The 17,461-nt window shown below is 40.1% G+C and overlaps 1 protein-coding gene across 6 annotated transcripts in view; it reads left to right on the top strand.

Moving 5' to 3' along the window:
- Positions 1–17,461, top strand: part of srpk1b (SRSF protein kinase 1b) — a 257,960-nt gene that overhangs the window by 18,234 nt on the left and 222,265 nt on the right. For 5 of the 6 annotated variants that reach the window (XR_007429359.1, XM_022682740.2, XM_022682741.2 and 2 more), the window contains 9 exons: positions 7,010–7,128; positions 7,992–8,100; positions 8,710–8,797; positions 9,057–9,144; positions 10,180–10,286; positions 10,956–11,121; positions 13,232–13,257; positions 15,057–15,273; positions 16,833–17,297. Coding sequence is in view for 5 of the 6 variants with exons in the window: in XM_022682740.2 (XP_022538461.2) it covers positions 7,010–7,128; positions 7,992–8,100; positions 8,710–8,797; positions 9,057–9,144; positions 10,180–10,286; positions 10,956–11,121; positions 13,232–13,257; positions 15,057–15,273; positions 16,833–17,297 (1,385 nt within the window). In the remaining variant the exon portion in view is untranslated. The remainder of the gene's footprint in view (positions 1–7,009; positions 7,129–7,991; positions 8,101–8,709; positions 8,798–9,056; positions 9,145–10,179; positions 10,287–10,955; positions 11,122–13,231; positions 13,258–15,056; positions 15,274–16,832; positions 17,298–17,461) is intronic. The other variant, XM_022682742.2, reaches the window with a different exon arrangement.

The raw sequence follows: 17,461 nt of genomic DNA, 5'->3' as shown, positions 1-17,461 counted from the left end.
TGAACAATTATAGAAATATCATCTAATGAAATATTTTGTCTGAAAATCAGATGACACCAGCCAATTCATCTTTCCATCTCTGGTAATAGTAAGAGCACTTGTACTACACTCACTCAAGGTAGAGCACTCAGAGTGGTGACTGCTCTCTAGCCTCTCTGTCTGTTAGTCATGCCCATGTGAGGCACATTTTGGGGGTCTGATGGGTGAACCAAAGTCTGAGCAGCATGGCAATTCTGCACTTTCAATAAGAAGCATAAAAAAAAAAACCCGAAAAGAATCTTTCCAGCAGCAAAGACCAAAAAAGAGAATTCAATTCAGAGTGAATAGGCTGAGATTTTAGCTTCATCTCTTGCTGTTCTGAGAAAGAGAGCTTGATCTCCTGTTCCCACTTGGTTCAGAACTGCGGTTCATCTTATTCTGACCCACTTGGGACTCAAACCAGCAGCCCTTTGCCTGTAAGCAGGGTGTTTTTGTGTTACTTTATTCCACTCCAGGCTTGTGAGAAGGTGGGAGCCAGAGCTGAGCAGCCTTATGTAGTAGGACCTTTAGAGATATGAAATGGTGGAGTCATGATGGAGAGATCTTCTGTGCATACATCAAGTCTGGGATTTTCACTGAAGATTCTTACTGTTGTTTTGTTACGCACTATACAATGCAGTGTTTTAGTAATTTATTGAAAATTAATCCAAATTGAACTTCAGAACCCTGTAATTGACTTCTCACCTTTTAATTGACCCCGTTAAAAGCATGTTACCAATCTTTACTCCCACTGATCTTTACATATGTACACTATTTTAAAATTGGTACAGTTTTAGAGGCAAGTATAGATATAGTGTTACATACCATATTATTGCTTTGATATAAATCCACACAACACAAAAGGAAAGTGAAGATATGCTTGCTAACCTTAATAATCCTGTTGCTAATACTTATACACACCAGCTTTACATTGATTAAGCAGTGTACTTTAAAATACACTGTCTCTTATCATCTTTTTGTTTGTCTTGTCTTTTTGCCTGCTGGCACACTGATCTGCTCATCCAGCTTACCGTTCTTATGAGCATCAAGGACAGTGTGACTTTCAAAACTTTCAAAATGTTTATGGTGTTTAGAGGATGCTATAATACAGTGGTAAAAACAAAGGATCTGAGCATTATAAAATGTACCATGAGAGGCCCTGATCCTGATCCGCAGGATCAGCTTCTCTAATGATCTTAATTAGAAATTACTTGTTTGGGGAATCTGGACAAAAAAAAAATTTGGCTATAGCTTTCATTTGGCAGACTATCAAATACCAAACATTGTTTTTTTTTTTTTTTTTGCAAAAGTATAATTAATAAAATTATTTGCATTACATAGAAATTAGATGCCGAGTTGTCGAATCCCAGTCATGCAGCTTGCCATCAGCTGCTGGAGTCCTGAGAGAGCACAATTGGCCTTTCCCTCTTTGTGGGTGGGTAGATGGCACTCTTTCCCCTCATCACTCCTAGGTTGATGTTGATCAGCACAGGTCGTCTGTGGGTTGATGTATCGATGCATCACACTAAAAGTGCTTTTCTAGTGATTTTCAAATTAAGAATTTTGGTTGCCAAATATTCAGCGCTTTCCTTGTCATAAACCTTATGTTTTAAGACTTGCAGACCTGCAAAACTGGCATTGATTTGGACAGCAAGTGAGAAAATGATGGTAAAAGAGTAGAAAAGTGAGTGGGTGAAAGAAGTCTGGCGCAGTGGAATTGGCTCTAATGATGTGGAGACAGCTGTTTCCACATCCACGTGCCTGGGATGGTCTGTTTTGAGGGCATAAGGTCCAGAAGCAGCATGCAGGACAGCTAGCTTGGCTTGGCTAGGCTAATTAACTCCCGCTACACCTCCTCTCATTCAGGTGAGAAGGGCAAAAGTGACGGCTTATTTTTCTGCATCTGCCGTCTATCACAGCAGTCTTTTGGAAAGCGTGATCAAATTTTACATTTTAAACCTAGCCAAGGGTCCTTCAGTGGGTGCTTGACCTGCTACCAAAGACACTAATATGCAGATTAGTGCTTAATTATGAGCCGGAAGGACAGCACATTGCTATTCCAGCCGAGTAGTTGGGCTTTCTAGCCTTTTCTCCCAGATGGTGCCTCTATTACCCAAATCATGCCTGGCTCACGAAGCGAAAAATTGGTTCTGACTGTGAATGACATGAGGCTGGTGCTAAGACATGTTTTTTTAGAAAATAAATGCTAAATATTCTAAATATGGAGACATATTTTGTGGCAGGTCTCTGAAGACTGAATGCTGTCGAAGGTGAAGATGTTCCTGCTTGTCTGCATACTGTTTACTTGGATGTTTGGGGGCTTTTTTTCCTCCTGTGTTCCCCCAGTGTCGTCTTCTTGGAGAGTTCAGACCTGCTGTGCTTGACAGCATTTATTATTCATATCCTTCCCTTCAGGCCAGAGCCAATTTTATCTAGTTGACATATTTTCCCACTAGATTGTCTATTTAGAGGAATATACATACATTTCCGTGGTATTGATGGACATTAATCAGCCACTACATTAATGCCACCTGCTTAATATTGAGACTGTACCAGATTTGACCATTCGAGGTATGGACTCTACAGCAAAGTCTTTAAACATGCTCTGTGGTGTCTGACATCAAAACTTATTGTAGCAGCAGATCTTTTATGTTTTCTTGTTGCAAGGTGGGTGGGGCTTCTATTGACCACATCAGTTAACTTTATTTGACTGAGATTCGGTTGCTTGTTCATTGGTTGTTTATCTTTGTGCTATTATAAAAAAAATGTATAAAAAAAATTCGCCACCTGGATTTAACTAAGTAAATGATGTGGGATTGACGCTGCAGTTGGTCTGCAGGTCTAGGTTCAGCAACAGTATGTGCTGAAAGTCAGCTGACTACCTGAATATACTGAATATAGACCAGGTTATTCCATCAATGTATTTTTTCTTCTCTGATGGCACGAGTATATTCCAAGATGACAATGTCAGGATTCATGGGGCTGGAATTGTGAAAAAGTGATTCAGGGAGCATGAGATCATCATTTCAACACATGGATTGTTTACCACAGAGTCCAGACCGTAACCCCATTAATAATTTTCAGGATGTGCTGGAGAAGGCTTTGTGCAGTGGTCAGACTCTACCATCATCAATGCTGCAAGATCTTGGTGAAAAATGAATGCAACACTGGTTTGAAATAAATCTTGTGACATTGCTGAAGCTTATTGAAACAATGCTACAGTGAATGTGTGCCGCAATCAAAGCTAAAGGTGGTCAAACCAAATATTAGAGTGTGTGACCTTTTTTTTTTTGGTGTCAATTTTTTTAGTCAGCAGTGTATGTTGTCAGAACTATAGATGATTAAGAAGTCTAAACTATGAAGACATTTGCACCATATCAAACTCAAAAGCTTATTAAGGTTGCACTTTATACACTAACATTCAAGAAATCATCTTATAATAACTAGTATTATGTCTTTTGACTTTTGCCATGCCTTATTAAAGCTAAAGAATGCTGCAGGAGTCTGTGGGATATGTTTTTTTGGGGGAAACAACTGCATTGAGTGTGGATGTAATTTCTACCAAAGTTGATTCTGTTATATGGATCTTTACACCCATCTTCCACTGGGGTGTTGTTGCCCTCAATGACATGTTTTTGTCAAACAGATTTTTTTCCCCCACTTTCTCCCCAATTCACCCAACCAATTACCCAACCCACTTATTAGGACTCCCCTATCACTTGGGATGCCCCAGCACCAGGAGGGTGAAGACTAGCACATGCCTCCTCCGATACATGTAAAGTCATCCAAGTAGCATCAGAGCTAGTTCGGAGGAAAGTGCTGCGTCTCGGTTCCGATACATCAGCTCACAGACACCTTGTGCTGATCGACATCACCTTAGGAGTGATGTGGGGAGAGAGCACTATCTATCCACCCATAAAGAGCAAGGCCAATTGTGCTCTCTCAGGGCTACGGTAGTCGATGGCAAGCTACAGATGCCACTTTTGCACCAGTGTTCTGTACTGTCTATTTTATAGAGTGCCAGATCATATTATGACAAGTGATGAACTTCTGGAGCCGTACTCCACTCAGTCCAAATTCTAAGAGCTCAGAGTCATAAATGATGAAGTCCAAATCCTTGGCGCTGGCGTGATGGGTGTCCTTGGGAAATCCACGGTCATTGCAGCTTTATATTAAACATTCAGGCTTACTTATGAGCTAAATCTAAAATACAGAGTACATTCTTAATCATTTTACATTGAAGAGGGGTGTAAAGTATGAGTAAACGTTGTGTTCAACTTCAAAAAAAATCTCAACCTGCCTGAAATCAGGAGGGAGAGTCTGGTTAGCATTAGGTTTTCCAGTAGTGACAGATTAACATTTTGTTTACCACAGAACACACTCACATCTGTCTGACTGAAATCCCTCTTAATTAAACATTTAGACAAGAATAACTCAGATAGAGTGACTGGTGTTGGACAGGCTTAAGACTGAAAGAATTATAAATGAAGTTTTTTTAATTTGTGGTGGTATTTTTGTAGCTCAAACACTGAGCTAGCCTTTGCTTAGCTAGCTTGAGCTCTGATTCTTTAAGTATCAGAGCAGCTGCTGACACTGATTAACTTACCTGAGTGCTGACAATAGAAGCACATGTCTAAAAGTGCAAAGTAGAACAACTGGTGTTGGATTGACAGTCAAATCTTCTCATGCTTAGTGCTGGGTTGCCCAAATTATGACTAAAGAGGATATAAAACTTCTAAATAAGCAAATACAAGGTATGGATTATGGTTTCAGTGAAACTCAAATAATGCAAAGAAAACAAGTAAAGAAATCAATATTTGGTGCAATAACCCTGTTTAATCACTGGTTTCATGCTCCTTGGCATGTTCTCCTCCACCGGTCTTACACACTGATTTTGGATAACTTTTATGCCAGTCCTAGTGCAAAAAATCAAGTAGTTCAGCTTTGTTTGATCGCTTGTGATCATCCATCTTCCTCTTGATTATATTCCAGAGGTTTTTAATTTGGTAAAATCTAAGGAAAACCTCATCATTAAGTGGTCTCTTATTTTTCTCCAGAGCTGTATATATCTCTATTGTTATTTTTGTCCTACCTCAATTGTGATTTGCTGCATTTACTGTTTACCTTACATTTTCCTATGTACAGACATTTGTACAGTTATCTGTGAACGTATCTACCAGTAAGACTCATTTTCATATGTATGTTCATGTGGTTGCATCATTACTGCAGTATTTAGCGGTTGCAGTGCTGGTATTTTTCCATGTTCTTCGATCTACCTTTCCACTTCTCCTTCAGAAGAATTCATGCTGAGCAAATTAAACATTGACTCTTTGACTTGACGTCAATTCTCTCACCTATCCAAACATCCAGTCAGTTGAAGTCTTGGCACTGAGTTTTTATAGCCTTATTCTTCTATCTGACGCACATAAATTATATATATAGACATACCCAGCCAGAACTGTGCGCAACACTGAGCTGGCATTAAACACTCTTCTCTCAGCTTGACGCTTCCTAAGCCTCTCACTGCGGCTCCCTGCTGGAGCGTTCTGGGTGTGATACAATGGGCTTGCTAATAACTTTGACCTGCTCAATACTTCATAACACCCCAGCCATCCACCATTCCTATTGTCCATCAGCTGCCCCTGCTGGTTTGCTTTCATTAGTGGATGACCTTCTTTGGAGTTAGACTGTGGGGCAGGGAGACGGCCGTCTTATCGCGCTCGCCTTCTGAGCTCTTGTTTATTGAACGTGATTACAGCTCTTTCAGCAGCAGCGGGATAAGAGGCTGTTCACGCAGCCGAGAGGAAGATGAGGGTGCTGTAGAGATGAGGAGAGATGTTCTGTATGTGATATGTGCTTCCAAGGGGGGGTTCATGGTGTTTGGTGTTGACTAGTAGGATGTCTGGTAGGGCTGCAACTAATGATTATTGCAGTAGTCGACTAATCTGCCGATTATTTTTCAGATTAATCGATTAGTCAACGATTATTTCTGCCATGCCCTCCATTTCTGCTTGCTTTGGGTTTGGCTTCACGACTTCTGTTTCTAGCTTTCTCTGTTGGTTCAAAGTGATAAAAACTGAACATGGGATTTAAGTGCCCTTCAAATATCCAGAACATTGTTCTTTGAATGTGATAGGTGCTGATATTTAGTGAGGAAATGTGAAATCTGTTGTGATTGGGCACTTTTGGAGACACAGGCAGAGTTGAGTATTACTCGTCTATAACATTGTGTTTTTGTCCCCAGTAATTTGTGTAGTGCTACTACTACTACTTTGGAGTCAAATTTTTATAATCGACATTGTTTATTATATCGACTAATCGTTGCAGCCCTAATGTCTGATAGGGACAGAAAATGTAATGTTTAGTAGTGCTGTGAACACAATGAATTAAAATCTAACTTTTTATGTTTGCGTTGATTCATAATGTTTTTGGAGCTCTTTCGATGTGTTTAACATGAAAACACATATTACAATAACAATAACTGGTGATTTATCTCACAGCCCTTGTATCAAGCAGGACTGCACAATACGTTTTTTTAATTGATTTTAGCACACACGGATGAGCACAAAATTTGTTATTTTTGTCAGTTTTTTCTGTGGCATCCAGAAAACACTATTAGCAGCATAAGAATGTTGCTTTCAAGTGATTTTGAGCATTTCATTAAGAATTTTAACGTTAGTTTTATCGCTAATCTGCTGCAGATTTCTCATTTTCAAAAAGCTCTTTAATATGTTGCTTTAATTATAATGACAACAATGTTCTTATGTGGTTGAACTGAAACCATATCGCCTCTAAAACCCTCAAACCAGCAGTTCTTTAAGTAGCACATGACCTGAGGACTCTCTTCTCTGTTCTTCTTTCTGGACACCAGATAAAGAGATGCTCCTAGCCCACAGAACTGACCTCATTTCACTCGTGCCGCTGTTGTAACAGAGCCCTGGTTTTGGGGGTTGTGACTGTGTTCTGATGATAAGTGCTCTCCACCCTGCAGGCCAGAGCCCCACCCACGGGGAGCCGCACAGCCAACCGACTCCGCTCTGCAGGAGCAAGACGAGGAGATCCTCGGGTCTGATGATGAAGAGCAAGAGGACCCCAACGACTACTGCAAGGGTAAGAGCTGTATTCTTATATGGCGCCTTTCTAAAAGCACAAGGGCGCTTTACAAACGTGTGCGCACAACTATTTACACTCAGCGCTCATCCACCCAGCCAATCGTGCACAGCATACTCTTAAACGGAAAAGACCATCCACCTGGAGGACTATATCGGGCACTGAGGAGTTTACCCAGGACAGAGTGCCAATCCATATCTGGGCATATAGTCACACATACATACTCACCCATATATGTATTGTAAAATGGTACTTTACTTATTGAAAGAAAATCAGTTGTCAATTGTCAAAATCTTCGAGCATCTCCAAGGCTTCTTCGAATCTCCCTTAATGTTTAATGCCAGTTTGTCACAATAACTATTTTTTTGGATAGCATACTGTCCCATAAATAATAAAATAAGAAAAAAAAACTAAGATTCCACTGGTACAATAATAGTGTAATAATGTAATTACTGCTTTTTTTTAAAGACCAAAAAAGTTGTCAATATTAAAAACACTCAGAAACTGAAAACAATAAAATGGAAAAGCAAAATGTTTTATAAAATAAAAACACTGTTTTAAACAAATGTTTCATTTGATGTACATTAGCTCTCCTTGCTCAGTATCTATCTATATATTGTATGATAAGTCAGAAGTGTAGTAAATATAATGACGGGCCTACCTAGAATTAATGAAAGTAAAAAAAAACTGCACTTCAATCACAATTCAATCTTAATTGTTTAGTTTTAAATCCACTGCAGTGCTGCTAATATTTTCACTATCCTAATATGTGAATTTTTAATTGGGCTCTCATGTTGCTTAGATTAGGTTGCTGTTTATCACGGTAAGAAAATGTTTTTTTGTGCGTTTCTCATCCTCTACAGGTGGTTATCACCATGTGAAGATTGGTGACCTGTTTAACGGCCGATACCATGTGATTCGCAAACTGGGCTGGGGTCATTTCTCCACTGTGTGGCTGGCATGGGACATCCAGTGAGTTCTGATTCTTATGATTATATGTTGTGTCTATGGTTGCTATTACAGTTGCAAGATATTTGGAGTGGAAAAAAAAAACAAATATAAATAATATTGGACAGCTATATCTGCCTCTAGTAGAATATGTCATGACATTTGAGCAGGATGTTGTAATTATGGTGGTAAAATTATATATTGTGCAGCCCAAAACATTAATCTATTATGTCATTAAAATGTGTTCGTTTGCATGGCAATAGTTTTTAGGTTGTATCAGAATTGACCAGAAGTGGACCAATAGAAGTGCTTTAAAATTACTTATTTTTACATTAACTTCCATTTAAAGTTAGAAAGATTTTTCCTTCTATACTACAGTTATTTTTGGATCTGTGCTATCCACCCACTGCTGACACAGATGTGCAAATGCACACACACAGCTTGTCTAGTTTCTGTAGAGAATTACTCTTTGGAGCAGATTCTAAACATGAATCTTTTGCTTAATGCCAGGTGTGGTATTTCTTGCAATTGGTAAATGCATGTTAAATGTCTGTATGCAGCTCTGTATAAATGCTTTTATAGTCTTTAAATTCAGACCATTTTTATTTTAATATCATTGTGTGTTTATTGTAGAGGAAAGCGCTTTGTTGCAATGAAGGTGGTGAAGAGTGCAGAGCACTACACTGAAACGGCACTGGACGAGATCAAGCTGCTGCGTGCGGTGAGCTACCACTAATACTGCTGCTGCTGCTATGGTGACCGTCGCGATGAATCATCGCATTAGAGCGGTCAACACCAGCTGATTCTGAGAATATTTAATATTGTAGTTTAAGTACCATTTAAATCCTTTTTTTTTTAATTAAATAATACACCCATTGTTTCCGGAATTTAAGGCTTAATTTGTGATTTAAACTTTTGTAAACCACAGAGCAGTCTAAGATATTTGTTTGTGCTTTGTGTTTTCTGCCTGGCTGGTTTAGGTGCGAAACTCTGATCCTAATGACCCCAGCAGAGAGAAGGTGGTGCAGTTGCTGGACGACTTCAAGATATCAGGCGTCAACGGCACTCGTATCTTTTTTTATTATTATTCTGAGCATGATTTTTATGTGTTGCGTGCATAAGTTAAACATTTATGTGCTGTTGTTTTTAGTACATGTCCAAAAGTGTGAACACCCCTTCTAATTATGAACTTTAAAGTTAGAGTCTGTAAATTGTTTTGGTTATTTAGAGAGTGTACAGTTGCACCAAGCTTGTGAAAAAGTACACTGTGCACTAATAATGTCTATTTTAGTTTGCTAGCTTTCTTTAGTGCAAATTATTTGTCTCTTGTTTCAATGTCTTCATGTTCTCAGTAGCTCTTTAATCAGTATTGTTAGCAGCATTCAGGTCAGAAAAACTCTTGGAAAAATCTACCAGACCAAAAACATCTTAAGGACTGATCCTTTAAGTTGCACCCATAGCTGACAGATATGGCCCTAAAGTTCAGTTCAGGTGTTTGAATCCCAGGTCATGCTGCTTTAGCCTCAGCAACCGGAGCCCGAGAGAGCACAGTCAGCCATGCTCTCTATGGGTGGGTAGATGGTGCTCTTTCCCCTTACTACTCCTATTGTGATGCTGACCAGCGCACGCATTTGTTGGCTGATGTGTCAGAGCTGGGTATCCGGCGCTTTCCTCAGAGTGCGATTGCTGCCTAGTGGTGATGAATTGGTGACCAAAAAAGGTGGTGTCTGACTTCACATGTGTCAGCGGAAGCATGTGCTTGATGAGTGGGTTAATCTAAATTGGATATATTGAGGAAGAAAATTGAAATCTATTTATGGAAAGTACTCACATACATAGATATATCAAATTCTCTTTCTTACTGTGTAAGATCAGTCAGTGTTTTTTTTTTTTTTTATGGTGTACCCATAGCTCTGTTGCTCCACAGCAGCTCTTCCAAATTACTTGCCTTCAGCTATTGTACCAGGCAGTGCGCCCAGACGCTTTGCTCTTTTATGCAGAAAAAAACAGCTTTTAATGAGCCAGCTTTACCGGTTTTGGCAGTCTCTAGTTCTCTCTGCTCTTGTCTTTGTGCATGACCTTGACAGTGATGTGCGCTGTCAGATGTGTGCATGGTGTTCGAGGTGCTCGGACATCACCTCCTCAAGTGGATCATCAAGTCTAACTACCAGGGTTTGCCCTCGCCCTGTGTCAAAAGCATCATTCGGCAGGTAAAGAGCGTTTTCGCTTTTGGCTTATCACAATGTACACTGACATGCCAAAAGTCATGGGACAGCATTATAGGCAGTCACTGCCAACTGTTACGATCATTAACACGGTCTGAAGCGCTGCCACTATGATTGGGAAATCCTTGGTTCGAATCCCAGTCATGCAGCTTGCCATCAGCTGCCGGAGCCCCGAGAGAGCACAGTTTGCATTGCTCTCTTCGGGTGGGTAGATGGCGCTCTTTGCCCTCATCACTCCAAAGGGTGATGTCGATCAGCACAAGGCGTCTGTGAGCTGATGTATCAGAACCAAATTGCTCCGAATTGCCCTGATCGTGCTGGCTTTTGCTGCCAGTTTTTTTTTTTTTTTTTTGCCTCACTCACAAGATGACACCTCACGACTTACACAGTTGGGAGGTGGGCATTCCTAAGCCATAACCCTTTGCAAACAATTTACACACATTGTTTGACCACATGACCTATGGCATGTCAGTTTTGTGTCAATATAGTGGTAAAGATTTGTGAATGAAAGTCCATAGATCATTGCAGAACTTTAATTTAGAGATATTGGCAGATATCAGTAATCATTTGTGAGTTTGTATGTTTATTAACAAATATAGAAAACAAATAAGGAAACATGCTTTAAATAATCACGCATGAAATTGTCTTCCTCAGGTTTTGCAGGGGCTGGATTACCTCCACACCAAGTGTAAAATCATCCACACCGACATAAAGCCAGAAAATATCTTAATGAACGTCAATGACTCATACATCAGGAGACTGGCGGCCGAGGCCACAGAGTGGCAGAGGTCTGGAGCTGCTCCTCCCTCCGGCTCTGCAGGTGAGTCACTCTCAGGTCGGATGGCTGGAAAATTGGAGCTGCGTCAAAACACTTGTACTGTACATGCCAAGAGTGCCCAACCTCACTGTAGAAAATTGAACGCCCTGTGGAGTTTGCCTGGAGCCATAATTGGACACCCCTGTCCACCCCTGTCTCAGCAGGTTAAGAGATCAATCTAAAATCTGCGTGTTGGTACATCTGCAAGAGCAAGGTTTGGCTGTCATAGGCTGATTTTACTTTTGGCAAACTGGCAAACTCTTCAAAGAAACATGAGCTGTGGAGCGTAGAATGGGATTATTTATTCATGTAAACATGACCCCAAGATCTTACACCAGCCTGCCATTGCATAGAAAAATCCAGATTTAGATTTCACACACACTGCAAAAAATCTATTGGCAAAAATATGATAAGATTTTGTAAATAAGGACCTATATGCTTATATGTAACAACAAAAAAAATGTATGTTAAAAATTTTTACTAAGAATAAAAATGAGAAAAGTAAAACTTAAATCAGGCAAAAATCACAGATTTTATGGCTTAAATTTGGGCACAAGAATCAGAATAATTCGACAAGTAACTTTTTGTGCTTAGTTTGAGTTTACATGTTTCAACATACAATGTAAATTCTAAGTAAGACTGATTAAATTTGGTACATTTGGTTTATGGTAATGAAAAACTTAGAAAAGTCATGAAATTTGAAAATAGCAATTTCCAGTCCTGGATAAGTTTTGGAAAAGTGAGAAAAGCTATTTTGAGCTAACCAATACATCAGCTCAGAGTTAATTCAGTAATGAAGCCCTACACAATGGAGCTCTCAGGATCTGACACACATTATTATTAAAGATTGTGTCAACTTCGCTTAAGGGGATGTTTTTGTCACTATAGTTTTTTTTTTTTTTTTTTTTTGGTTTAATTGTCCATGTCTGCACATATGTTTTGAAGATTGTATGATCATAAGAATTTGCCTTGAAGACGAGGTAAAGTCCTGAAAAGTAATGGAAAAATATTGGTGTATGAACCCTGAAGCAACTCAAATGACACACAATATGACACTTTGTAGTTCTATACTTACAGACTGTAGTCCTGTATCTGGTTTTCTTCATACTATGTTTATCATTATCTTCTTTTCCTCCTGTTCTTCAACAGTCAGGACCCCACAGTAGAGAAAACTACCACAGAGCAGCTATTATTATTTGAGTGGTGGGTCATTCTCTGACGCTGACATGATGGTGTTGTGTTAGTGTGTGTTGTGCTGGTATGAGTAGATAAGACAGCGGTGCTGCTGGAGATTTTAAACACCTCAGTGTCACTCCTAGATGTCTTATTTGGTCCTGATCATAAAAGGAGGGAGGATTACTAAGCTTATTCATTGTTTTGCAGTTTTTACAAGCTCTTCTGTCTTCTTTACCAAAATTTCATAGTGCAATTAACAGTGTTCTGGTCTTATACAGTGGTGGAAAACACAGAATAGTTCAAAATGCTTCATATCTACATGTGTCTATCTGTTTTGTGAGTAAAGGTTCTTTTTATGCAGAATAAAACCTAGCCAATCATGCTTAATTCCACAAGCATTGACCAAATATGATTGGCTTCTGGGAAACCAAAGCCCCAGTAATATCCAGCAGTGCATGAATTAATCAGATTGTTTTGAGGTGCTGTGTTTAAGTGTGTGCGGTCGGGTAAAAGATGTCAGGATGTAAGTGTGTGTGCATGCTGATGATGTGAGATGAGCTCCACACTGTCCAAACATTTAAAAATAATTTGTCCTGAAACAGCGGAAGCTTTGAATCATGTCTGAGTGATTCAGTGGAGAAAGCCATCAAAACACTCTCAATTATGCAATGTTAAAGCTGGTGCGCGTCGTTATAAAGGGAGCTGTGAGTCATTCGGATGGCTTTAAAAATAAACCCGTCCCCCAGACAAGCGCACCATGATGAATTCCCATGGTCTAAATCTCCACGGAGGGCTGCAGTGAAACCGCCTTTGAAGTTTGCCAAGGCTTCCTCCCTACATGTTAATCAGTATGGCAGCATGTTGTGTTTGTCCTGATTTCATGTTTTTGAAACTGATTTTAGGTTTGCTTTTTTTTTTTTTTTTTCTCTTGTTACAGTAAGCACAGCTCCAGCCCCCAAACAGGTAAGAACTGTCAATCATTCATTTACTCATTCCCAGATAACAGATGTTTTATTTTATACCGATTTGTACTTTGTGCTTTTGTTGCTTAATGGAATCGAAGTACTGGCATGGCAAAAGTCTTGGGACAGCAATTGGTTATGTCCCATGACCTTTGCCGTGTCATATGGAAGATTAAGAACGCTCCGCTTACCAGGAGGATGTGTGTGTGGGTTTTCTGCATTAAATGTGTGTGTGTGTGTGTGTGGATTCTCATTTGTCTGTTTACGCAGACAGTTCTAGCCAGGTGCCACCAGTCACGATAATTACGACCCACTGTGTTGTCCACTGTGGGTGGTAATAAATGCCTTCTCTGAAGTATTCCAGGTACACACATGACACTGTGGATCATAGAGACATTTTAAAGAAGCATTTCGGTATAAAATGGACTTGGGGTGTAGTAAAACATTCGAGGACGAATGTTTGTCAAATAGCACACCTCTACCAGCACCCTCTACCAGCATTCCTAAAATAAAACGCTTTTAGCCAATGCTCCCAACAGGCTTACAATGCTAGCGATAGCAGCATATGCAAAGAAATCCCTATTTTTACACCATTAACATGCTCAAAGTAGCTCCACACTTCATTGGTAGATTTTCAAAGGCCCTGACATTTAAAACCAGGTGTTATCTTGTGAGGTTTAACATTGGTCAGCAAGCTCATGACAAGGTGATGTGAATTAACAGTAAGAGTTGGAGCGAAGGCTGATAGTGGCTGCCAGATGGATGGGCGTTTCCTTTACTGAAGTTGCTCGATCCACAGTGACACGTGTTCCAGAAATAGAAGACATTACCACACACACATTGAACAGATGTCGCAGTGGGTGGTAGTGATCATGACTGGCAGTGTTTGTCTAGAATTGTCTGTTTGAACAGACAGAAATCACATCCACGTTCAATACAGGCAATGAATGCATTTCCCACAGGTCAGTGGAGCATTCTTTAGCTGCTATGGGGCATGGCAAAAGTCATGGGACACTATACAAGTTGATATCACATGCTTTTTGGCTTGTCAGTCAATGGCAGTGGCATAAAACCACAGGAATGGTGATGGCTACTAGCACTAGGGGTGTGCCATATCGCGTTATATGCAGTAACATCGCCAACATTTTTCAATATTATACACTGAAATATCGTGCCATATCACCCACCCCTAATTATCACATCAGGGTACTATTTTTTGCTGTTTTTAGGAAAAGAAAAATTTACACTGCTCTCATGTTGCAGTACAGTAGTGTATTCTTGACATTTTTTGTAATTCAGTGTTTTGTCATGTCGCCAAGAGTATCGCTATCGTGAAAATACCATAAAATATAGTGATGAGCTTTTAGAGCCATATCTTCCACCCCTAACTATCACAACAACTCTTATCTAGAGCCGACTGTCTCTGTTTGTTGAAGGGCAGGATTTATTCATAAATGGATAAACATCACATTACTGGATATTGCTATATTGGCTCTATGGTTTTCAAATTGGTGCATTCCTAGGTTGCAAGCTTTAGTTATTAAATGTGTGTAAAGTGTATTTAGCAAAGATACAGGAATACAACTACAACTTTTTTTTATCTTAATAGTTTGCTGTATGGTACATTAAAACTGTCAATATTTGTAAAATGTTCAGCAAACTGTGTTATTGAACGAAAATCACATTTTTCATTGACTGCATTAATATGTCTGGTTAGACTCATTGATTTTATGTCGCACGTTTAGCAGAGATGAGATTTACACTGTGGTTTGATTGAGTTTTGCTCTTCCTCTCTTTTAGACGGCAAAGATGTCAAAGAACAAGAAGAAAAGAATGAAGAAGAAGCAGAAGCGGCAGGCCGAGCTGCTGGAGAAGCGCATCCTGGACATCGAGGGACTGGAGAAAGGAAATGAAGGGGTTGAGGATGAGGAGGACGAAGACGCCGAAACCCCTGACAGCACTCCATCAGTACCCAACAGTCACACTCTGCAGGAAATTGCAGCAGAGGCCACTCTGGGTGAGTGTCTCCAGAGGGAAGGAGGAGGGGCAGAAGAGATGTGAGACATCAAATAAAAAGTTCAGATAGGAAATGAATATTTTAGGGCTTCATTCTGGATATAAAATCTTTGCGGACTTACTGACACAGCAGTGACATCATGAGACCTCTCACTCGGATGGTAAAAATAGCCCATCGCCCCTCACTGCTGGACTGAATGTGAATGAAGTTGAGCTGCATGCTCATTCAGTTTGATTCAGTTGATGCTGTTAGAACGCGTGACTCACTGCTGGCATTATAATGGCTCTGAACAAAAATCTGACTCATACTGGATTCTTGTGCTAGTAACTATCCTATACTTAACTCCAAATTAGTTTAAGTGATTGTTTGGTGTCCCCGATTGTTTAGTTCTGCACAAGGTTAGTGTGCCATGAAAAAAAGTCTTAACAGGCAAACTGAATTTAATCAAAATAAGCAGCAGGTCCCAGGAAAATATATACTTTTTTGTGTCAGGTATTCAGTGTAAAGATATATTATTTTGAGTAATTTGCTATCATTTCTATTTTATTGACATTTCAAAACAATATAAAGAACAGATTTTTAATAAGTAGAGGTTTTTGCAAGACATGTCATAAGTCATGGCAAATCTGTATGTAAATTTATCATGAAGTGTCACATGGAAATTGAAGGTGTGGTTATCTGAAGGGTGTGATTGGAGATAACCACACCTTCAAAATACATCTTAAACCTGGATTAATTTTATACGATAGGTGGGTTTCTGAGTTATTTTAGTCCCATCTGAAATTCACCATGTCTGTCATGTCTTTTAATGGACTATAAAATTTAACTATAATGATTGTTAGGCGTGAAAATCTCTAGGCACCTTAAAATTCGGTTACGATTCATAGGTCTGTGATGCGATTATAAAAAACGAGTATCGATGCATCTTGATTCATCTTTTTCGTCATTGCATGACCAATTGGTATTTTTAAAGTAAAGTCTCTGTAATGATCCATAATTAATCCTGCTATTTAATAGGCTTTTTGACACAATTTCTATTTACTTTAAAGCATAGTTTAATTAAATGAATAATGCAAAAATCTAGGATTAGTATTGTACTCAGGAATGAGTCTGCAAACAGACTCGCACACAAATTTAGAACTGTGAGATTAAACAAAATGCATACTTTAGAACATATAGGAGGGCAAGATACCTGTTATGCAAAATGCGTACATGCTTGCAGATCTGAAATCAATTTTTTTCATTTGTAAAGCGATTCAGATTTGTCCAAGTCCAAATTGAGATTCATCTGAGAATCATAAATTTCCCCCACCCCTAATGATTGTCCGTACAAACAGATGAGTGACTCTGGCAGGCAGTCATCATATCCATATTCGAAGCAGGAGACCCTAGACTAATATTAAGCTTTAATATTAAGCTTCCATGGGAAATGGCAAAATTCATGGGACACAATACTATGTATGCCAGTGCCAAACTTGATATTAGATTCCAGAACCTCTAATGAAATGACTTCCAAACTAAAAACACAACCTCTCATTCTTCCTTTTTAATTATTCCAGATTGTGTTCCAGACAGCTGGTCTCAGCATAGAGACTGCGCTGCGAACGAGAACTGTAACGGTCACAGTCGAGGCCCAGAAGACGCAGAGGCCACAGACCTTCAGCAGGACGCAAAGGACGACACCCCAGTCAATCCTTACGACAGCGGCACAGAGGGCTCCGACTCGCAGCCTGTTAACCCTTACCCAGCATGCAACGGGACGGCGCCGAGCGAGCCCAGCCACCCATCCCCCGTCGCTGAGGGTAATGGACCTTTGCTTTGTGGCATTGTTGAGTCGCAGGGCCCTAGGGTACAGCAGACACAGGAGAGCGGAGAGCAAGAGGTCAAACTTAACGGCTCTGGGTGTGTAAATGGTCAGGAATGCCCCACCACGCAGGAGGCGCCCGGAAAGGACACGCCCCCTACATCGGAGGTGGACCCCAGCTTGCCGGCAGGCACAGAGACACTGGAGAGTTTGAAGGACGGTCAGTGAAGTGGCCCAGTGAAGGATTCCCTCACCATGCCCCTTTGTGCTCCTTGCTAACCTACAGCTATCTATCCCTCCCTCCCTCCCTCCCTCCCTCCCTCCCTCTCTCTCGCTGTCTCGCTCTTTCTCTCTTTCTTTTTCTCTATCTCTCTATCGCCCTCT

Source organism: Astyanax mexicanus, chromosome 24 (assembly GCF_023375975.1).
Source record: "Astyanax mexicanus isolate ESR-SI-001 chromosome 24, AstMex3_surface, whole genome shotgun sequence".
Lineage (NCBI taxonomy): Eukaryota > Metazoa > Chordata > Actinopteri > Characiformes > Acestrorhamphidae > Astyanax > Astyanax mexicanus.
Note: the sequence above shows the minus strand (reverse complement) of the source record. Positions and strands in the feature narration are given on the sequence as shown.